General features: G+C 42.0%; 1 protein-coding gene across 3 annotated transcripts in view; it reads left to right on the top strand.

Moving 5' to 3' along the window:
• Positions 1–689: 689 nt before the first annotated feature.
• The window catches only part of NTPCR (nucleoside-triphosphatase, cancer-related), a 38,588-nt gene continuing 15,994 nt past the window's right edge, over positions 690–23,283 (top strand). For 2 of the 3 annotated variants that reach the window (XM_070364466.1, XM_005891899.2), the window contains exons 1-3: positions 690–857; positions 6,463–6,625; positions 7,249–7,345. In XM_070364466.1, coding sequence (XP_070220567.1) covers positions 824–857; positions 6,463–6,625; positions 7,249–7,345 — 294 coding nt within the window. In that variant the 5' untranslated portion in view covers positions 690–823. Of the gene's footprint in view, positions 858–971; positions 1,029–6,462; positions 6,626–7,248; positions 7,346–23,283 lie in introns of all 3 variants that reach the window. The other variant, XM_070364465.1, reaches the window with a different exon arrangement.

Below are 23,283 nucleotides of genomic sequence, written 5' to 3'. Positions count from 1 at the left end.
CAAGGGGTTAACAGATGGGAAAAAAACCACTTAATGCTTTGCACAGGAAGACCCTCCAGCTGGGTCTCGCGTTGGTTTACATTTATGAGACGGTGACAAGAGGGGGAAATTGGTCTTTGTGTGCACGGTTGAAGACGGGACTATAGAAACTGCCGGGGAGTTTCAACAATATCAAAAAGATCCAGATGCTCAGGGCTCGCCCAAGATCAATCACTCCGAATCTTGGGAGTTGGAGCCCACGCATGAAGCACTTTTTAACCAAGTAATACCACACTGCAGCGGTGGCTGACAACACTGGGTAAGTCGTTCCAATTGGAAGCAAATCCTCCTTCTTTTGGGAGGGCTTCTAGGACCCAAACTTCCTTCAGGAGGCCTCTCCCCGCAGCCTGGGGAAATTTCAGCTCCCAGGTTCGGTCCCAGAGCTTCGTAAACGGCGCTCACCTGAGCAGCACTGGCTTAGTAAAAGGCTTTTAAGCACACCTCCTCACAAACACCCTACCTAAGACCAATACGGAGGCTGTAGCACACAAACCCAGGGAAGACCATACTAACCACCCTTGCGTCTCTGAACGGTGGTCTCGGCGAGGAACAGGACTGAGAGCGGAGGGCGCAAGCGCAGACCGGCGCGGAGGGCGGAAGCGCACACCGACGCTGAGCGCAGAGGGCGCATGCGCGGCCTTACGGCTCGTTGCTTCCGGCCGGCGGAGGAGGGGACTTCGGCCCTGGGGGACGGACCCTGGGTCGCGACCTCTCCCCGGTACCCGGCTCGGCGACTTCGACCCCACCCCTACCCGGGCCGTGACCCCCACCCGAGCCTACCCGTATGGCCCGGCACGTGTTCCTGACTGGGCCCCCAGGTATTCTTGCCCGTGTCCGCACCCTCCACGAGGCCGAGGGGTGGGCGTGGGGGGCGCGTGGGGTTGCGGCAGCCGGTGCTCTCCGCCTCTGAAATTCCGGGTGTTAAATTACAGGCTTGGTGGTCAGAAGCCTGCGTTTCCTTTCCCGGAAAATGTGATTGAGTCCATAAGGTAAATGAAGTGAAGCGAACTTCAGGAGGGCGAGACCAGCTTGTGATGGGGTGGCACCTGGGCTTTCGTATTAAGGTGTTAAGTAGGATCAAAGGCAGTAGTACTACTACTCCTGGTAGCTCAGACGGTAAAGAATTCCCCTGCCATGCGGGAGACCCGGGTTCGATCCCTGGGTGGGGAAGATCCCTGGAGGAAGGCGTGGCAACCCATTCCAGTATTTTTGCCGGGAGAATCCCATGGACGGAGGAGCCTGGTGGGCTACAGTCTGTGGGGTCGCAAAGAGTTGGACAGGTCTGAGCGACTAACATTTTGAAGTTGTGATGTGCACAGGCCATATTTCAGGATCTCTGCCACCACCGAAGGTGTCTGATTTCTGTCGATAGCCACACGCGCCTGCATTTATCATGAAAGAGCGGAATTCCAGTTGCAGGATAGTGCAACCGTGTTCCCTATCCACCTTCACTGACAGCGCCCCCCACCCCAATTTCCTGCATGAGTGAGGTCGCAGGTTGAGAGCCTTGGTACCCCAACACAGGGGGGCTGGGTACTGGGCACCCCCACCCAGACCCTACCTTGGTGCCTGTCCCTTCTAATGCAAATCCCTCCAACCTTAGGCTGTGAAGGTCTCATCTTGGAAAGGAAGTAGCTTCCCTGGTGGCTCAGACGGTAAAAGCGTCTATCTGCAATGCTGGAGACCCGGGTTCGATCCCTGGGTTGGGAAGATCCCCTGGAGAAGGAAATGGCAGCCCACTCCAAGCAGTATTCTTGCCTGGAAAATTATATGGACGGCGGAGCCTGTTAGGCTACTGTCCATGGGGTCGTAAAGAGTTGGACACGACTGAGCGACTTCACTTCACTTCAGTGTGCGTTTAAATGAGACTGGTGGAACAGATAGATGCCTCTTAAGCCAAGATGCTGCACATAGATAAGGCATTACTAAAAGAAGAGACAGGAAGGTTGTGGCAGCATCAGATTAAGACAGCATTATATAGATTAATGGAGAACAGCAACAAAAAAAGATGGGTTTTGAGTACAGAAAGTGATTCTTTAGCTTCTTTGCAGTTTCAGATTAGCTGTGCATTCAGATAATCAACCATTGTAACCCCAGCCCTGAAATTCTCTTTCACTTTTTTTTAATAAGCATCTTTAGCTTTTAGGACCAAAGGCTAACTTAATGTTGCAGATTCTGGAGTTTTATATTTATAGGGCAATGGGGGAGTGATGAGGAGGAAGGTGTTTTGAGAAATTTCTAATATCCAGAGGTACTCCTTAATATTGTAAAAGAATGTCTTCTAAAAGTTGATTTGTCATCCTTTATTTGAAACTTTATTTGAAGGTTTTCTCAGCAGCCTGGCCCCAAGACATCTATGTGTTTCATAACAGAGGTGGCTTATTTTTATGATTGTACTTGCCTGAGTCCTGGAGGTGGGTAAGGACAGAGGCCAGCCAGGCCAATACTGATTCTTCTTTCTATTTCCTTCTTTATAAAAGCTTTATATGTATACACATGATTGAAAGACTCAGTGCTACAGTGTAGCTTTCTTAAGCCTGGCCTTAAACCCACTAACTTTCTCTTCCTCCCAGTTTTCCCAAAGCAGTTATACTATAATTTTAATTAGCTCATTGGTCAGTGTTGATGGTATTTTGACTATAAAAGTAAACCACAGAAGAGCCATGGAGCCAAGAGTATAATGTATTTTCCCTTTATGCACAACATTCCCGCCCGCCCCCAACTAACTCTTGGAGTTTTCTAATGTTTTTTCATTGACTTAGTATCTTTCTATCACTAACCCAATCCCAAACTCTGCCTGCTGTCTGAATCTCTACACGTTCAGACATCAAGTATCTTCTCAAAGATACTCATATACACTCTCAGGGCCCCACTCATGTGTCCTTCACACTTAGCAATTTTTCCCCAACTTCCAGCTGTACAGCCTGTGACCTATCCTCGAGGGCTTTCTCTGACCCCTGCCTGCACCTCTGCCTGCACATGGGGCAGGCCTGAAGGGCCAGGGAGTTCCTGCCCCCTGAAGCAGCCTTGACTCTTGACAGTTGGAAGTTGGTGGGTAAACTCCTTCCTCACTCATCACACAAGAGAACTCTGAATCTAAAGCTGTCTCCTAGGGTTTCTCAGTGGGATTAGACTACCCACTGATAATTTGTTTGATAATGCAGTCACCTCCCCACCAGTGTGTTGTCTTCAGGGGTTGCTTCCCAAATTAAACAGCCTGCACGTGAGTCTTTATTTCACGGTCCACTTTATAGGAGAACCAGAACCAAAATAATTCTGGGGCTTTCCAACCTGTTCTTTGTGAATGTGGTGTGGGCCTTTGATTTTGGGGTTTCCTTCCTACAGGTCACTTCTTAGCCAGTGTAGCTAGCACTAGGGTAGTTAAATTAACAGAGATGAAAAATTAGCTGAAAAATGTCTAGAGCTGAAGAAGAAAAAAAGACTAGAGCTAAATGCCTCCTCTTGGTTTAAATCTTCTCCCTAACAGATCAGACCCACGATATTCCCTTTTATTACAGCTGTTCCATTTTGTCCTTTGCATAATGTAAATAGCTTTGCTTTTTTCTTAAATTAAGAGTAATATTTACTGTAAGACCAAAAAAAGAAAAAAATCTAGAAAGTTATAAAGAAGAAATTGAAAGTCCCTTGGATTTACAATACAGAAACAAATACTATAAATCTTTCTGTTCTTCTCGACATTTTCTTCTGGAGACACCTACATACTTCACTTTTTTTTTTTATTGAGATATAGTTGATTTACAGTATTCTGTAAGTTTCATGTGTATAACAGTGATTCACAGTTTTTCAAGATTCCATTTATAGGTACTGTAAAATGTTGGCTGTGTTTCCCTGTGCTGTACAATATATCCTTGTAGCTCATTTGTTTTATATGTAGTAGTTTGTGCCTCTTAATCTCCCCGTCCTACCCCTTCCCTCTCCCCACTGGTAACCACTAGTTTGTTCTCTCTGTCTGTGAGTCTGTTTTTTTTAATTATATAAAACTAGTTTGTTCTATTTTTTAGATTCCATATGTAAGTGATACCACACAGTATTTGTCTTTCTCTGCCTGAATTATTTCACTAATCATAATACCCTCCAGGCCCATCCATGATGTTGCAAATGGCAAAATTTCATTCTTTTTTTTACAATTGAAAAGTATTTCATTGTATTGTATACCATATCTTTGTCCATTCATCTGTTGGAAACTTAGGTTGCTCCCATATCTTGTAAATAATTCTGTTATGAACATTTGGGGGTACATTTATCTTTTCAAAATAGTGTTTTTATTTTCTTTGGATATATACCCAGGAGTGGAATTTCTGGATCATATGATAGTTCTGTTTTTCGTTTTTTGAGGAGCCTCTATACTGTTTTCCATAGTGGCTGCACCGGTTTACATATAACAGCATACGAGGTTCCCTCTTCTCCACATCTTTGCCCGCGTTTGTTATTTGTGGTCTTTCCAAAAAAAAAAAGTAATGGAATACTACTGTGTATTCCTGCTGTTTCTTAACGTGCTTTTTCTCCATATATTATTTTCATATGTTGCAGTCTGTTTTCCATGCTAAGCAGTAAGCTCTTTCCATATGTAAACAGTGTTCTCTAATGGTTGCATGAGATTCCTGTGGGTTTATGTCATTATACACGCGATACCATAATTTAACAATCCGTTATGAATCAACATTAAGTTGTTTCAGAGAAGTCCCAAATTACACATCAACAGAGGCCACTTGCCTGTGTTAAGCGGATTCTTCCGCGACTTCTCTAAAGCAGCAGTTACTGAGGGACAGAGGTGGGGTTACATTCTCCTAGTGCCATGAGCGTGGGCTGCTGTTCATGTTTCAAAAGGCCGGACACCATTGTTTGTTAGTGTGAAATTTGGAGGAAGAATGAACTAAATGAGAATAGCATCATATTTTATTTCAAGTAAAAAGCTAATCTTAGGAAACCCTGATGACTCTGCATGGGCAGCCATAGGAATATTATGACTTGCAACCCTGTCGTGTCTCATGATAGCTGTGTTGCAGGCTTGGTTTCCCATTTGGGGGTAATTATGATGCCACTGACTTATCTATATGAGAACAAGGTTCATATGAAATAAACAAAGTCATGGTGGCAGATGAAGGCCCCTGTTAACCTGTATGGTCTCTCTCAGTTGTCTAACCATGAATAAGTTGCCTGTCCTCTCTGTGCTTCAGTCTCTTCTTCTGTAAAATAGGGACAAGGGTGGCAACTGCTTCAGAGGGTGATTGTAAAGAATTAAGCAAGAATATGCTTGTGAGGCGTGTGACACCAGGGCCTGGCTCCACTGTCAGGGAGTAGTAGTGTTAAATAGTATTTAACTTGTAAGCACCCAAGGGTTAATCAGAGTAGTCCATGGGCCAGGCTGGGAGGAAAGGAAGGGGTCCTGGTGGGGAGGATGAGTGGGTGGAGGTGCATAGGTTATAATTTGGGAAGAGGTTGGGGGCAAGTCAAAGGAATACTTGGGAATACTCTAGGAGGTGATGGAGATCAAAGCAGTCAATCCTAAAGGAAATCAGTCCTGAATATTCATTGGAAGGACTGATGCTGAAGCTGAAACTCCAATACTTTGGCTACCTGATCCAAAGAACTAACTCATGGGAAAAGACCCTGATGCTGGAAAAGATTGAAGGTGGAGGAGAAGGGGATGACAGAGGATGAGACGGTTGGATGGCATCATCAACTTGATGGACATGAATTTGAGCAAGCTCCGGGAGTTGGTGATGGACAGGAAAGCCTGGCGTGCTACAGTCCATGGGGTCACAAAGAGTTGGACACGACTGAGCAACTGAACTAAACTGAACTGAACTGAGGAGGTGATGGAAGGCATGGCCAACCTGATGGGATTGCTCCTCTGGAGAAAGTTGAAATATTGCCATTTCTAGTAGTGTTGGAGGTATCTAATAGTCCCATTTTGGGGAGCCATACATTGTAAATACGAGGAGAAACGAAGGGATGTTCCCACTGTTAAATGTAGGTTCAGAGTGTCTTGAAATCCTAACTTAAAGCATCCAGCCTTTGCCTGAGGCTTGGCCAGCTTTACTTTCTAGATGCAAAAGTTTGCTCCCTCAAGAAGAGTAAACCTAGGAGAAAACAAAAGCTTGTCTTGTAGGATGCAAATTGCACTTGAAATTATCATCAGAAAGCCACTCAGTTGGTTCTCCGATTATGTATGTGACAAAACTAATAATGTTTCAGAATTTAAAAATAAACTTCAGTGTACCATTCACATTTTTATTATGCTTGTTTTCTACTTGAAATTAAAAAGTTTTAACACCTGGAGCAATCAAAGTTAAGTGAAGTTAATATTCATAAAAGCTGTTTGAAGCCCATTTCTCTCCTGGTTGTTATGCTCCAACAAGGCAGTGGTTCCTGATAGGCTTTTTTTTTTTTTTCCTCTAGGAGTTGGAAAAACAACGCTGATCCAGAAAGCCACTGAAGTTTTAAAGTCCTCTGGCATGCCTGTCGATGGGTTTTATACAGAAGAAGTCAGACAGGGAGGAAGAAGAATAGGGTTTGATGTTGTCACGTTGTCTGGCATCCGAGGACCTTTATCCAGAATTGGGTACTGCAGCTTCATTTCTGAAGTGTTTTTTCTTTTCTTTTTTTTTTTGACCATGCCTCACGGCATGCAGGGTCTTAGTTCCCCGACTAAGAGATCAAACCTACGCCCCCTGCATTGGAAGCGCAGAATCTTAACCACTGGACCACCAAGGGAGTCCCTCTGGTGTTTTATTCTCCTGGGGCCCAGGGCTGAGCCAGGTGGTCCCTTCTATCTTTTGAGCCTTTATGGCTTTCTTGGCATCAAAGAAAACAGAGGTTGAAGTCATCATATGAAAACCAAAGTTGAAAATACCATATTTCAGGGCAAACTTATTCCACTGAATAGTAAGCTCTTCTCACTTGGTACCTTGTGGCCCTGTTCCTATCACTCTTCTAAGACAGGTGATACACCAGCTCTTGGAGGTAACTGCCAGGCTGTGGGTAGTGGTGTGTGCACCAGCGTTAGCCCTGTTCTCAGGAGAGAATGAGGAATCAGATCAGCTTTGCTCACTGCCACTCTCTGTGTAGGTGATTTTTAAGGATGGTTTAGCACATGGAGAAGGCCAGAGGCTCAGTGGAGCAGCTAAAAATCAGAAGTCAGTACAGGGGTCTCTCAACAAGGAATGCACTATCCTTATCTTTCAGGTCAGAGCCTCTGCCTGGAAAGCGTGAGTGCCGTGTAGGGCAGTACGTGGTGGATCTGACGTCCTTTGAGCAGCTGGCGCTCCCGGTCTTGAGGAATGTGAGTGTGTCTTTCTGCTTCTGAAGCCCTGCTGTTCTTAGTACCTTGTGGGAATTGCTAGCCCCGGGAACAGAGCGGCTTTTGCTCTACAGAGACGTCAGTTTTGTGCTTTACAGCTTAAAAGTCTTCAAGTGATTGAGCTTATGTAATTTACTGTCACTCTGAACTACAAGTAAATTCTTTGTCACAGAAATTCAGTACATGTAAAAGACTTTATCCTGGGTGGGCTTTGATGCCAATCTTCCACAGACCCCAAAGATAAGTCTTTCCTCTGATCTTCCCCTTGTTTATATTTTAACCCTGTCTTCACACCACAACAAATAAATGTTTAGGATAGGAATGTAAAATGTCATTGTATAAACATAATGGTAAGAACTTAATACATTACATCACTGTATTGCTGCTGCTACTGCTAAGTCACTTCAGTCGGTTTTACTCTGTGCGACCCCATAGACGGCAGCCCACCAGGCTTCCCATCCCTGGGATTCTCCAGGCAAGAACACTGGAGTGGGTTGCCATTTCCTTCTCCAATGCATGAAAGTGAAAAGTGAAAGTGAAGTCGCTCAGTCGTGTCCGACTCTAGCGACCCCATGGACTGCAGCCTGCCAGGCTCCTCCGTCCATGGGATTTTCCAGGCAAGAGTACTGGAGTGGGGTGCCATTGCCTTCTCCAACATCACTGTATTACCTGTTATTAAAAAAAAAAACACACACACACACAAAACAGCATTATTGAGGTTGGGCTTCCCAGGTGGCTCAGCAGTAAAAAGTCTGCCTGCCAAAGGAGGAGACGTAGGAGACACAGGTTCAATCCCTGTGTCGGGAAGATCTCTTGAAGCAGGAAATGGCCACCCGCTCTAGTATTCGTGCCTGGAGAATCCCTTGGACTGAGGATCCTGGTGGGCTATAGTCCACAGGGGTCACAAAGAATTGGACATGACTGAGCAACTGAGCACATTTTGAGATATAATTCACATACTGCACAATTCACCCATTTGAAATATACAGTTCAGTTTTTTTCTCATTTACTTACAGGATTGTGCAACCAACTATCATAGCCCAATTTTTGAACATTTTTGTCATCCCCAAAAGAAGCCCCATTCCCATAAGCAATCTCCATTCCTATGTCTCTGCTGTTCTTTGCAACCACTATCCTACTTTTTTGTCTGCAGATTTGGCTATTCTGAATATTTTCTGAGAAGGAAATAATATAGTATGTGGTCTTTTGTGACTAGCTTATTTTATTTAGCATAATACAGGGTTTATCCATATCACAGCGTATATCAGTACTTTGTTCCTTTTATGGTGATATGATATTGCATTGTATAGATACACCACAGATAATTAATTCTTCAGCTAATGGCGATATAATATTGCACTGTATAGATACACCACAGATAATTTATTCTTCAGCTAATAAGCATTTGGATGTGTTTCTACTTTTTGCTATTATGAATGATGCCGCTCTGAACATTTATGTACAAGTTTTAGTGTAGAGATCTGTTTTAGTTCTCTTGGGTATATACCTACAAGTGGAAACGCTGGGTCATGAGGTAATAATTATATATATAACTTTTTGAGAAATCACTAGTGTTTTCCAAACCAGTGCTGCTGTTTCACATTCCCACCTGCAACGAATGGGGGTTTCATTTTCTCTATAGCCTTGCTAATTACTGTCTCTTTCTAATTATGTACAGTCTCGTAGGTGTGATGTGGTATCGCATTGTGGTTTTGATATGCACTTCCCTGTTGATCTCTGATGTTGAGCATCTTTTCACGTACTTATTGGCCATTTGTATATTTTCTTTGGAGAAATGTCTTTTTCTTTAGCCCATTTTTTAATTGCTTCAGTTGTCCTTTTATTACTGAGTTGTAAGATTTCCGTGTGAGTCCTGGATACCAGTCTGTTTTCAGATAACTGATTTGCTGGTATGTGGTTGACTGTGCCTTCCACATCTGTGGTTGTGAAGACAAACTGCCCTGCCATTTCATATGAGGGATCTGAGCATCCTTGGATTTGGTGTGTGTGGGAGGGCCCTGCGACTGGTCTCCCTTGGATACCAAGGGACGCCTGTATTTACTCTGTAGTTGTCTTTACTTTCTAGATGTGATGACACAAATGTTTTTTTTTGAAAAGTCTGGTTCGTCTATTTTTCTTATGCTGTTTGTGCTGTGGCGTTTTACCAAAGAAGGCTTTGCCTGATGCTGTTTGATGGAGATTTATTTCCATCTGTTCTTCCAAGAACTTTATAGCTTTACTAATGCATTTAGGTCTGTGGTCTGCTTTGAATTGGTTTTTGTGTATGGCGTAAGGTATGGATTAACATTCTTTTGCATGTAAATATCCAGTTGTTTGAGAACTGTTTGTTGAAAAGACTCTTTCTCCATTTAATTATATTGACACTCTTTTACAAATCAGTTCAATTCTGTTTTCAATTCTCTTCAGTTTATCCTCATGTCAGTTCCATCTGTTCTTATATCAGAATGACAGTGTTTGATGACTGAAGCTGGGATGTTGATAGAGGTTGTGTTGAACATGTAAATCAGTTTGGGGAGTATTGCCATCTTGGTGGTGGTGCTTTAGTCACTAAGCCGTGTCTGATTCTTGCGATCCCAAGGACTGTACCCTGCCAGGCTCCTCTGTCTGTAGGATTCTCCAGACAAGAAGACTGGAGTGGGTATTTCCTTCTCCAGGGGATCTTCCCAACCCTGGGTCTCCTGCACTGCACGCAGATTCTTTACCAATTGAGCTATGAGGGAAGCCCCATTGCCATCTTAACAATATTGAATCTTTTGACCCATGAACTTGACTTCTCTTTATATTTTCTTAGACTGTCTTTGATTTTGTTCAGTCACATTGTTCTAAGGTTTCCAGCATACAAGTCTTATACTTCTTTTTAAAAAATTTATACCTTTTTGTGAAAGTTTGCCAATTTTATTTTTAGAATGTTCATTACTAATGTATCCTGCAACCTAGGCAGACTCATAGTTCTAATAGTTCTTCAGTGAATTTCTCAGAATTTTCTATTTACAAAATGATATCATCTGCAAATGGGGAAAATTTTACTTCTTCCTATTTGCTTTGGTTGCCTTTTATTTTTTCTTTCCTAATTGCTTCATCCAGGAGCCCAATTCCGTGAGTTTGTGAAGAATTGGTATTAATTTTTCTTGAAATGTTTGCTGGAATTGACCAGTGAAGCCATGTGGGCCTAGGTTTTTCTTTATGGGAAGCTTTCTAATTATGAATTCAATTTCTTTACTTGTTATGCATCTGCTGGTTTTTTTATTTCATGCTGAATTAGTTCTGGTAATTGTGTGTCTGTTAGTAATTTATTTGTCCATGTCGTTAGATAGAAAGTTACTTAATTTGGCATACAGTTGTTCATATATTCACCTATAATCCTTTTTACTTTGCAAAATCTGTTATATTTTCCCTTCTTTCATGCATTTTAACTGTTGTCTCTTTTTGGACAAAACTAAAGGTTTGTCAGTTTAGTTGATCTTTTCAAAGAACCAACTTTTGGCTTTGTAGGTTGTGTATTACTTGTTTTTTGCATTCATTCATCAAACATTTATCAGATTCTTGATATACAGTCATGAGCAAAACGTGTTTTCTACTCTCTCAAAACTCTCATTCTAGTGGGAAATGTAGATATTAAGCAAATAAATGGATAATTGTCATAAATGCTGCCAAGAAAAAGGAGTGCTGTGAGAGAGATGAGAGGAGCTGACTTTAGATCTGGTGACCAGGAAAGAGCTCTGGGGTGGCGGCATTTGGATGAAATGAAAAGGTGAGAAGGGCACCAACACTTCTGGCCCCAGAAGTGTTCTGGGGTGTTTTGTGGAGGTCTGGGGAGAATGTTGTGGGTGACAGGAGCAGAGACGCCGAGGCCTCGGGGCCCTGGGCAGGAGCAGGTGGGGAAGGAGGGACGCTTGCTGAGGTGGGTGGAGTCACGCCATGCAAGGTTTTTGTGGACCATACTAAGGACTATGGGTTTTGTATCGTCTGTTATCGACTTACAACTCTGATATACTTTTGTGAAAATTGAATAGTATGGACCCGTCTCGAGAGGCAGTTCTTTATCAACTCTGTGCTGGGTGGCCTTCCTGCAGCCCGTCATCCTCCCCATCCTCCTGCACACGGCTCAGCCTGCCCCCCACGTGCCAGCCTTCCACCCTTGTCATTTGCCCTTTCTGTGGTCAGCGGGCTCCTCATATCTTGGCTTCTCTGCTCTTTTTTTTTTTTTTTTTTTGATACTCAGGGCTCAGCTGAAATAGACAGGCTTTGGTAAGTGCTCAGGGCTCCTGCAAGTGTTGGGTGTGCCTGCAAAGGGCAGCTTCTGACTCTGAGGGCCCTCGGGGTCTTGCACTGTGTTTTGGTAGCAGCTGCTGCTCCTCTAAATTTCTTTCTCTCGGAACTTTCTCTCATACCCTCTGCTGGGGACTCTGGTGCCTGTTGTATTGTGTGGAAGCCGTCAGGAAACATGGTATTTTTATCTCTAGTTATTTTACCATCCAGTACATACCTCTCCACTTAAATGTTAGAGAAGCAAGTGAAATACTTCAAATAAAATTCCAGATGATGACTCTGGCTTTGGGTACTGGATCGATATAAGGAATTGATTTTTACGCACCTTGCTTAGAGCAGACAATCCCAGGAGAGCAGTGTGTACATATGGGCTTGATGTCTAGCTGCAGGATTATATAAGAAATCGTGTACTGACCTGAATAAGAGCTAGAATCGCTCTCCCTTTTTTTTTTTTATTAAAAGAGGAAAAAACCCAGACTTTTCCAGTATTTTATAGTTTGATTACCAAACCCAGACTTTCACATTCTAGGTAGGAAAAATTCCAAGGCTTCAGGTCAAGGTCATCAGTTTCTTTTCTGAAGCAGAAATTTTTCTTCCCTCTCATGTATTTCATTGGAATGAAGAAAGGAAAAGGAGTTAGTGTTTTGCCTTTATACTGAAGGAAAAAAAAGAAAAACAAATTTTTAAAGTAACTGGGCAACAAAAATAGGAGATTAGAGAGACAGATTTTATTATTGGCAATTGGAATGACCAATTCCAATTGGTCATTGGAAACCAAAGTAAACTGAAAGTTTTAGAACACATTTAGGCAGTCAGAGCCTATTTAAAATGTTTTTTAATTGAAATATTGTTGATCTACAGTGTTGTGTTAATTTCTGCTGTATAGCAAAATGACTGTTATATACATATATGCATTCTTTTTTGTATTATTTTATATTATGGTTTATCCCAGAATATTGAATATGGTTCCCTGTGCTATATAATAGAACCTTGTTGTTTATCCAGTCTATGTATAGTAGTTTACATCTGCTAACCCCCAAGGGCTGCCCTGGTGGCTCAGTGGTAAAGAATCTGCCTGTAGTGCAGGAGACCCAGGTTCAATCCCTGGGTTGGAAAGATCCCCTGGGAAAGAGAATGGCTACTCACCTCAGTATTCTTGCCTGAAGAACCCCATGAATGGAGGAGCTTGGTGGGCTACAGTCCATGGGGTCACAAAGAGTCGGACACAACTGAGTGACTGACACCCCAAACTCCCAGGCCATCCCTACCCCCTCTTCTCCCTTGGCCACCATGAGTTTGTTCTCTGTGCTGTGAACCTGTTTCTGTTTTCTAGATAAGTTCATTTGTGCTATTTCTATTTAATTTTTATTTTGCTATTTATTTGTTTACTCCTTTGGCTGTGCTGGGTCTTCATTTTGGCACACAGGCTCCCCATTGCTGCACAAAGGCTTTCTCTAGTTGAGGTGCATGGACCTCTCACTGTGGTGCCTCCTGCTGTTCAGAGCACAGGCTGCCGAGTGCGAGGGCTTCAGTAGCTGCAGCATGTGGGCTTCGTTGCACTGCGGCATGTGAGATCCCAGGTCCTGGACTAAGGCTTGAACCTGTGTCCCCTGCAGGTGGATTCCCAACCTCTGGGCCACCAGGGAAGCCCCTGTGCCATATAGATTCCGTGTATAAGTGATAGCATATGATACATTTCTTTCTTTTGACTTACTTCACTTAGTATGATAATCTCTGGTGGCATCCATATTGCTGCAGATGGCATTATTTCATTCTTTTTCATGGCTGACTAGTGTTCCATTATATATATATATATATATTTTTTTTTTTTTTTTTTTTATCCGTTCTTCTGTCAGTGGACTTTTTGGTTATTTCCATGTCTTGGCTACTGAGAATATGCTGCTATGAATGTAAGAGGTGCATGTATCTTTTTGAATTAGAGTTTTCTCTGGATATATGCCCAGGAGTAGAATTGCTAGATCATATGGCAACTCTATTTTTTGTTTTATGAGGAATCTCCATACTATTTTCCATTGTGGCTGCATGAACTTGCATTCCCACCAATAGTGGAGTGTAGGGTTCCCTTTTTTCTCCACATCCTCTCCAGAAATTATTACTTGTAGATTTTTTTTTAATGTCACCAAAGAATTGATGCTTTTGAACTATGGTGTTAGAGAAGACTCTTGAGAGTCCCTTGGACTGCAAGGAGATCCAACCAGTCCATTCTGAAGGAGATCAGCCCTGGGATTTCTTTGGAAGGAATGATGCTAAAGCTGAAACTCCAGTACTTTGGCCACCTCATGCGAAGAGTGGACTCATTGGAAAAGACTCTGATGCTGGGAGGGATTGGGGGCAGGAGGAGAAAGGGACGACAGAGGATGAGATGGCTGGATGGTATCACTGACTCGATGGACGTGAGTCTCAGTGAACTCCGGGAGTTGGTGATGGACAGGGAGGCCTGGCCTGCTGCGATTCATGGGGTCGCAAAGAGTCAGACATGACTGAGCGACTGAACTGAACTGATTCTGACCAGTGTGAGGTTGTGCTTCCTTGTAGTTTTAATTTGCATTGCTCTAATAATTAATGATGTTGAGCATCTTTTCCTATGCCTATTGGCTATCTTTATGTCTGCTTTGGAGAAATGTCTGTTTAGGTATTCTGCCTGTTTTTTGATTGGGTTGTTTTGTTTTTTTGTTGTTATTGAATTGTATGAGTTGTTTGTATATTTGGAAATTAAGCCCTTGTTGGTTGCATTGTTTGCAAATATGTTCTTCTCATTCTGTAGGTTTTTTCATTTTGCTTATGGTTTGCTTTGCTGTGGCAATGCTTGTAAGTTTGATTAGGTCCCATTTGTTTATTTTTGTTTCTATTTCTACTGCCTTGAGATCTAAGAAAACATTGGTACAATTTATGTCAGAATGCTTTGCCTGTGTTGTCTTCTATGAGTTTTATGGTGTCTTGTTTTTATTTTGTAAGTCTTTAAGCCATTTTGAGTGAGAGGATACCTTCTAACTTCATTGATTTTCATGCAGCTGTCCAGCTTTCCCAACACCACTTGCTGAAGAGTGTGTCTTTTTTCCCATCATCAATTTCTCAATACATTCCTGCCTCCATTGTTGAAGATTAATTAACCCTAAGTGTGTAGGTTTATTTTTGGGCTGTCTAGTCTGTTCCAGAGAAGGCAATGGCACCCCACTCCAGTACTCTTGCCTGGAAAATCCCAGGGATGGAGGAACCTGGCAGGCTGCAGTCCATGGGGTCGCTAAGAGTCAGACACACCTGAGCGACTTCACTTTCACTTTTCACTTTCATGCATTGGAGAAGGAAATAGCAACCCACTCCAGTATTCTTGCCTGGAGAATCCCAGGGACTGGGGAGCCTGGTGGGCTGCCGTCTATGGGGTCGCAGAGTCGGACACAACTGAAGCGAGTTAGCAGCAGCAGCAGCAGCAGAGGTCTGTTCTATTGATCTATATGTCTATTTTTGTGCCAATACCATGCTGGTTTTATTACTGTAGATTTGTAGTATTGTCTGAAGTCTGGGAGGGTTATGTCTCCAGGCAGGGGAGAGTCTTTATACAGATAGACAGTTTCCATACATCCAGTTGCCCAGGATGTACGAAAACACAAATTCTGACAATAAGTTAAGAAATATCTCTTAAGTGCCTCCTCTGTATAAGAAATTTCACTATGGTTGAAAAATATCCTGAGTTTTTTTATTTTTAAATACTGTGAGAAGCATAAGAAAACTTATTCTTTGATTAGGTCAGCAGGGCTGTTCTTGTGGGTTGGGAAATAAGAACATATATGTGAGTTGAAAAGCAGCTGCTTGAGGCCAAGGGAGAGGCCTGGAGGGGGAGGCCAGCCTGCTGTGAGGTCTTGCTCAAGCTTTTCCTCAGGCGGTTACCATGGGCACATGTGGGAATAACATAGGGAGCAGACTGTAAACATTCTAGAAGCAGTAAGGCTTTTAGAAAGTCCCTTGTAGAGTTTACTGTTGCTGGGTTTTTTTCATTCCATAGCTACATCTTCCCTTATTTGACATCATTTACTATTTTCTTGAGTATTAAATTTCCATATACTTAAGGTAGAAAATGTGTAAAAAGTATAAGATAAGAAAATATGGATAACTCAGTCTCATCACTGAGTTAACCATTCTTAGTGTATTTTCTGCCCTTTTTCTATACATGTTTTTTTTTTTTTTTTTTTAATAGTCATCCAGAATTGGGGAAAATGCCAAATATAGTTTTATTGGTGTGGGCTTTTTCATTTAATGTTATTGAGTGACAAAGGACTGGTCTCACATGTGATCTTCAAAACTGTGATACTTTGGGATTTCCCTGGTGGTCCAGTGATTAGGACTCAGTGCTTTCTTGGAGGGGGCACAAGTTCAGTTGTGGTTGTGGAACTAAGATCCTATAAGCCATGTGGCATGGCCATAAAGAAAAAATTAATACTGTATTGATTGCATAATATATTGTATGGATTTTCATCTCTGATGTAACTGTTACTCCCCCAGTGTCAGACACTGAGATTATTTATCACTGTTGCAAGTAACTTTGCAAGACTCCCTCTTTGCACCTCAGTCTTTATCCACCATGGCTGTTTCCCTGTAGGGACCTAGAGGTGGAATAATGTGGAATACTGGGTGGAGGGCGTGGATTTCCAGGGTTGGTGCGTGTGTGACACGTGTCACTTTGCACCTCCTGGTGTGTGCAGGCATGTTTGTCTTGCTGTACTTCTGCCAACACTGAGCACTGTACTGACTTTTGATAAACATGTTGCTTTGCTTTGCTTTGCATTTTTAAGGTACTAATGAGGTTAAAATTTTTTCAGTTGGTGGGTGTTTTTAAACATCTAAGTTGTTCATTCATTTCCGCATTTTTTTCCTTTTAGCTTAAAGAGATCTTTTGTAAAAATCTTATTGATTCCATTTCTCAGTTTATCACTTTGGTGATTTCCTTTTTATTTCTTTTTTTTAACATTGTAAAAGTCTGTCCCTATTCCAAGTTAATATAAAATTGTACCTATATGTTTCTTCTTTGTGTTTTTTTAAAAAACATCTTTAAAATCCATCTGGATTTATCTGGAATGTAATATTCAATGAGACTCTCAATTGATTTTCTTCCAAATACTTAGCCGGTTTTTCAAAACCATCTGTTAGTAAGTCATTTCTCATTAGTTTATTATGCTAAATTTATTTTATTAAAAAATACATGTGTGTATAATGCTTTAGGGTTGTCTGTTCTCCACTGATCTGATGCTTGCATCAGTACTCTGGTAATTGCTTGTGTTGTCATTCTTTAAAACAGTGCCTTATCCATTCTTGTTTGCTCATTCTTCCAAACTGTGGTGATATTGGTGGTAATAGTAACGGTTTTGTGCTCCAGGCACTAACTCATTTCATCCTTCAGACAAGTCTGTCACTGTTTTCTGTCTTACAGATGAGAGGAAACAGGCATAGCATAGAAGGTTTGCCCGATGACAAACAGCTTATAAGCAGCAGAACTGGCATGAGTTGAACTCCATTACAGAGTCTTATATGGAGTGATTGAACTATACAAAACTATAGTTACTTTGATATACAGAACTTCCTAATCTTCCGGACAGTTTTCATTCTCCACAGCCAAAAACAGTATCATTCTCTTTCTAGTTCTTCTTTAAAAAAAAATGTTGTGAGGTTTTTCATAGATCTTTTTTATTTTCTGCTGCTGCTGTAATTAGGATTGACTTTCAGTTTCCTAATGATCAAGGCTGTTAGGATAATGTTGGCCTTTTGTGTAATAGTCTACTTGACAGCCATCCTGAATGCTGTATTAGAATCTGATGCAATATAGGATTTAACATTTTGTTGGCACGCAGTGTATCTCCTGCTCACAAAAAAGACAGTAGTAGATTATAAGGTTTTGAAGAACAGGAGACGTCTCCTCAAAACCTTATTTTATAAGTTGAACAGTCTCATTTTTTGTAAAGATCCAGGGAAGGAATAATGAGTTACAACCAGAAGATCCACATGGTTTGAACGTTTTCCTGTTTTGTTCAAAATGTGGCTTTCTATGTATATTTCTATTTGTGAGCAGGATCTTCTTTTGATTCTGAAATAAGAATCTGCTTCAGATCTTTAAACTTCATTTGAAGGTGAGAGATCAACTCTCTACGGAAAGGTTCTTTTTTACAAAATCAGTTGACCTGGAAATGCTGCTTAGTATTTCTGGCCACTGAGCTTTAAAAAGAATTAAAAAAATTAAGTTCTGGTCAGTATATCCATTCTTGTAAGGCTGACAAAAGCCCAACACCGCTTTAGTATTTCCTTCACTATTAGCAAGCTTGGCATTTGTGTCTTGGTTCCTCCTTACTTTCTATTCCTGTATCTCATGATCTTACATATATATTACAAAATCATCAAGGGGAATTAAAAGGTATCTGGTACAAACATAAAAAGTTAAAACTTGTCAGTAAATCATTCCTGCAGTGAATCAAAATAGAAGATGAGCCGAATGTTTTGTATAAGGTTGGCTGCACAGTTCACCCTGCAGGGCTTGTCATGGCAGCCCCTGCCGTGATCTGCTGGATCCCCCTGGCGGGTGGGTGGGGTCATCACTTCTCAGTGGTGGCCACGGTACTGCTCTGTGGGGTGACAGCCCCGCGGGCCACTGCCCGGGATCCGTCATCTTCCCGTAACGCTGCCTGCATCCCCGCCCAAGAAGCGTGGGAGATGTGCTCCGCAAGTGGGACTGGCAAAGGATGTCTGTAACTGGCCTTTCTCCCTCTTCCCACCTGCTCTGTCCTTCCTTCTGATCCTCATCCTGTGCTCTTTGGCCTAAAGCCCTGTGCTCCATCAGAAGGGAGCTCACATGCCAGGAGTTGATGGTTTTCTTGAATCTGATATTGAGAAAGTGTGCATATGAGTGTTTTGTGTATTGATTCTAACTTTTTAAAACTTTACTGGGATATAATTTTAGTCTTAGAGAAAATTATAAGAATGACTATAGTACAGGACCCCCTGTGGACTTGTTATTCTAGAGTCACCTGTTTTTAACATTCTCCTTAATTTTTCCCTCTCCTCGTGTGTGTGTGTGTAAATGTATAGATTCGGGGGGTGGGAACCATTTGAGAGTATGTTTAATCGTCAGAGTACTTAGGTCCTGTAGTATTTTTTCCTAAGAATAAGGATACGCTCTTACATAATTGGCACAGTTACCAACCTCAGGCAGTTTTGCAAGAGAAAATACTTTGATCTAATCTATCATTCGAATGCTGGTTTTGTCAGTTGACTTAACAGTGTTCTTTGTAACATTTCTTTTCCTTCAGTCTGGAGTTAGATATTACCTTTAGTTGTCATATCTTCATAACCTCCTTTAATCTGGAACATTTGCACAATCATTTTTTTTTTTTAATCTTTTGCAACACTGACATTTTTGAAGAATACAGTTTTGTTTTAAAAGAATATTCCTCTTCTGGGGTTTTCTGATGTTTCCTCATGAATTAGATTCACCTGAAACACTTCCGTACATGGTGGTACATTTTTCTCAGTGTCTTATCTGGAGACATGCGCTGGTTGGTGACGTTAACTTGATCACCCACTGAAGGTATTGTCCCGTTTCTCCCCTGTACGTTTACTCTTTTTTCCTTCGAAACTAACAGCTGTGAGTAGAGAGCTACTTAGTGACCTTGCACAGCCTCTTCATCAAAATTTCTCCCAGTTAATTTTTGTAATTTTTAAAAAACTTTATTAGATTATCTTAAGATAATAAGGTTTTAAAAGCAAATTAGCTACTACCTATTGGAATACTTTGTCTAGCAAGGTTAAACAAACATAAAATTACTGTATATTCAGAAACTGAACGGGTTGATTGGTTGCTTTTTCAGCCAATCAGAATGGTTGATTTTCCCTTGTCTAGGCTGTCCTCCTCTGTTTGTATGCATTTACCTCATTAGTTAGAAGAATAGTCACCACCATTTCACTGTAGCAAAAATAATCAACTTTATCTCCTTCAGGCAATTTCTAATAGAAGGTTCATTACATTTGTGTGTTCAGCCATGTCCAGCCCTTTGTGGCCCCATGGACTATACCCTGCCAGATTCTTCTGTCCATGGGATTTTCCAGGCACGGATACTGGAGTGGGTTACCATTTCCTGCTCCAGGGATCTTCCCGATCCAGGGATCGAACTTGTGTCTCTTGCATCTCCTGCATTGGCAGGCAGAGTCTTTACCACTAGCACCACACGGGAAGTCCCTAGTAGAAGATTGAAGTGAAGTGAAATCGCTCAGTCATGTCCGACTCTTTGTGACCCCATGGACTGTAGCCTACCAGGCTCCTCTGTCCATGGGATTTTCCAGGCAATAGTACTGGAGTGGATTGCCATTTCCTTCTCCGGGAGATCTTCCCAACCCAGGGATCGAACCCAGGTCTCCCTCATTGTAGACAGACGCTTTACCATCTGAGCCACCAGGGAAGTCCATAGAAGATTATCAGGCATCAAAAATACCAAACTTTTACCAAAAGCTTAAACAGTGATTAAAATTTTTTAGTAAGCAATTGAAATTAAAAAAAAAAAGTTTTTGTGAACACTGTCAGCTGATAAGGACTACTTAGAAGTTAATACAGGCACGTTTACTGTACTTTGCATCTACTTCATTTTTTGCAAATTGAAGATTCCTGGCAACCTTGTGTCTAACAAGTCTGTTGATGCCATTTTCCTGCAGCATTTGCTCATTTCATGTCTCTGTATCACACGTTGATAATTCTCACAATATTGCAAACTTTTTCATGATTATTACATTTGCTATGGTGGTCTGAGCGCCAAAGAATTGATGCTTTTGAACTGTGGTGTTGGAGAAGACTCTTGAGAGTCCCTTGGACTGCAAGGAGATCCAACCAGTCCATTCAGAAGGAGATCAGCCCTGGGATTTCTTTGGAAGGAATGATGCTAAAGCTGAAACTCCAGTACTTTGGCCACCTCATGCGAAGAGTTGACTCATTGGAAAAGACTCTGATGCTGGGAGGGACTGTGGGCAGAAGTAGAAGGGGACGACAGAGGATGAGATGGCTGGATGGCATCACCGACTCGATGGATGTGGGTTTGGGTGAACTCCAGGAGTTGGTGATGGACAGGGAGGCCTGGCATGCTGAATTTTCATGGGGTTGCAAAGAGTCGGACATGACTGAGCGACGGATCTGATCTGATGGTGGTCTGTGATCAGGGATCCTGATGTTGCTGTTGTAATTGTTTTGGGTGCCACAAACCATGCAACATAAGATGGTGAACTTAATAAATGTTGTGTGTGTCCTGACTGCTCTGCTGACCAGCCCCCACCCCCCCACCCCGTGTCACGCTCCTCCTCGTTGGGCTGCCCTAGTCCCTGAGACACAGCAACGTTGAAGTTGAGCCAGTTGATAACCTTACAGGGCCTCTAAGTGTTCAAGGGAAAGGAAGAGCTGCATGTCTCTCATTTTAAATCAAAAGCTAGGAGTGACCAAGCTTAGTGAGGAGGGTGTGTTGAAAGCTGAGAAGGCAGAAAGCTAGGCCTCCTGTGCCAGTTAGCCAGACTGTGAATGCAGAGGTAAAGTTCTTAAAGGAAATTAAAAGGGTTTTTCCAGTGATCACATAAATGATGAGAAAGCAAAACAGCCTTATTGTTGAAATGGCGAAAGTTGTAGCATTCTGGATAGAAGATAAAACCAGCCACAACATTCCTCTAAACCAAAGCATAATCCAGAGAAAGGACCAAACTCACTTCCATTCTATGAAGCGGGCTGAAAGAGGTGAGGAATCTATAGAAGAAAAATTTCAAGTTGGCAGAGGTTGGCTCATGAGGTTTAGGAAAAGCAGCCATCTTACAACATAAACATGCAAGATGAAGCAGCTAATGCTGATGTAGAAGCTGCAAGTTATCCAGAAGATCTGGCTGAGACAGTTAATGAAGGTGGCTGCACTAAACAACAGATCTTCAGTGTAGAAGAAACGGCCTTATACTGGAAGAAGGTGGCATCTGGGACTTTGGTAGCTGGAGAGGAGAGGTCAGTGCCTGCCTTCAAAACTTCACGGGACAAACTGACTCTTGTTAGGGGTCAGTGCAGCTAGTGACTTGAAGTCAAAGCCAGTGCTCATTCACCATCCTGGAAATCCTAGGACCCTTCAAAATTATGCTAACTTTATTCCTTTTCTGCTCTATACATGAACAACAAAGCCTGAATGATAGCACATCTGTTTACAACAAAGTTAAGGAGTATATGAAGCCCATTGCTGAGACCTACCACTCAGAAAAAAAGATTCCTTTCAAAATATGACTGCTTATTGAGAATGCACCTGGTCACCCTAGAACTCTGATGGAGATGCAGGAGGTTCATGCTGTTTTCATGCCTGCCGTTATCCATTCTGCAGCCCATGGATCAAGGAGTAATATTGATTTTCAAGTCTTATTATTTAAGTAATATATTTTGTGAGGGTATAGCTGCCATGTATAGTGATTCCTTTGATGGGTCTGAGCAAAGTCAATTGAAAACCTTCTAGAAAGGATTCACCATTAAGAACATTCATGGGAAGAGGTCACAGTATCAGCAGGAATTTGAAAGAAGTTGATTCCAGCTCTCATAAATGACTTTGAAGGATCCAAGACATTAGTAGAAGATGTAACTGCATATGAGGTGAAAATAGCAAGAGAACTAGACTTAGAAGTGGAGCCTTGAAGATGTGGCTGAATTGTTGCAATCTAAGGATAAAACTTAAAGGGATGAGGAGTTACCTCTGGATGAGTGAAGAAAGTAGTTTTTTTTTTTTTAAATCATTTATTTCTTTAAACACGTTCACTTTTTAGTTGTGGCTGTGCTGAGTCTTCGTTGCTGTGCACAGGCTTTCTCTAGCTGCGGAGAGTAGGGTGTACTCTGTAGTTGTGGCACGTGGCTTCTCGTTGCACTGGCTCCTTGTGGAGTGCAAGCTCAGTACTAGATGGTGCGTGGGCTTAGTTGCCCCACAGCATGTGGAATCTTCCTGGACCAGGGATCAAACCCACGTCCCCTGCATTGGCAGGCGGATTCTTATCCACTGGGCCACCAGGAAAATCTAAGAAAGTAGTTTCTTGACATCGGAATCTACTCCTGGGGAAGATGCTATGAAGATTGTTGACATGACAAGAAAGATTTAGAATGTAACATAAACAGTTTATAAAACAGCAGTAGGATTTAAGAGGATTGACTCCAGTTTTGAAAGTTCTGTGGGTAAAATACTCTCAAACAGCAGTGTACACTACAGAGAAATCATTCATGAAAGGAGGACTTGGTCAGTATGACAGACTTCATTGTTGTCTTAAGAAATTTCCACAGCCACTTCAACCTTCAACAACCACCGCTGAGATCAGTCAGCAACCATGAACACTGAGGCAAGATTATCTACCAGCAAAAAGAGTATGGCTTATTGCAAGTTCAGATGATGGTTAGCATTTTTTAGTAATAAAGTATTTTTTAATTAAAGTATATTGTTTGTTTAGACATGCATTTGCACACGTAATGGACAAGTGTATAGCACGAATATAACTTTCAAATGCACCAAGTCACCAAAAAATTTATGTGACTCACTTTAATATGATACTCGCTTTATTTGGGGTGTCTATAAGTGAACTCTGCATCTCGC

Source organism: Bos mutus, chromosome 28 (genome assembly GCF_027580195.1).
Source record: "Bos mutus isolate GX-2022 chromosome 28, NWIPB_WYAK_1.1, whole genome shotgun sequence".
NCBI lineage: Eukaryota > Metazoa > Chordata > Mammalia > Artiodactyla > Bovidae > Bos > Bos mutus.
This window is presented reverse-complemented; position numbering and strand designations above follow the sequence as displayed.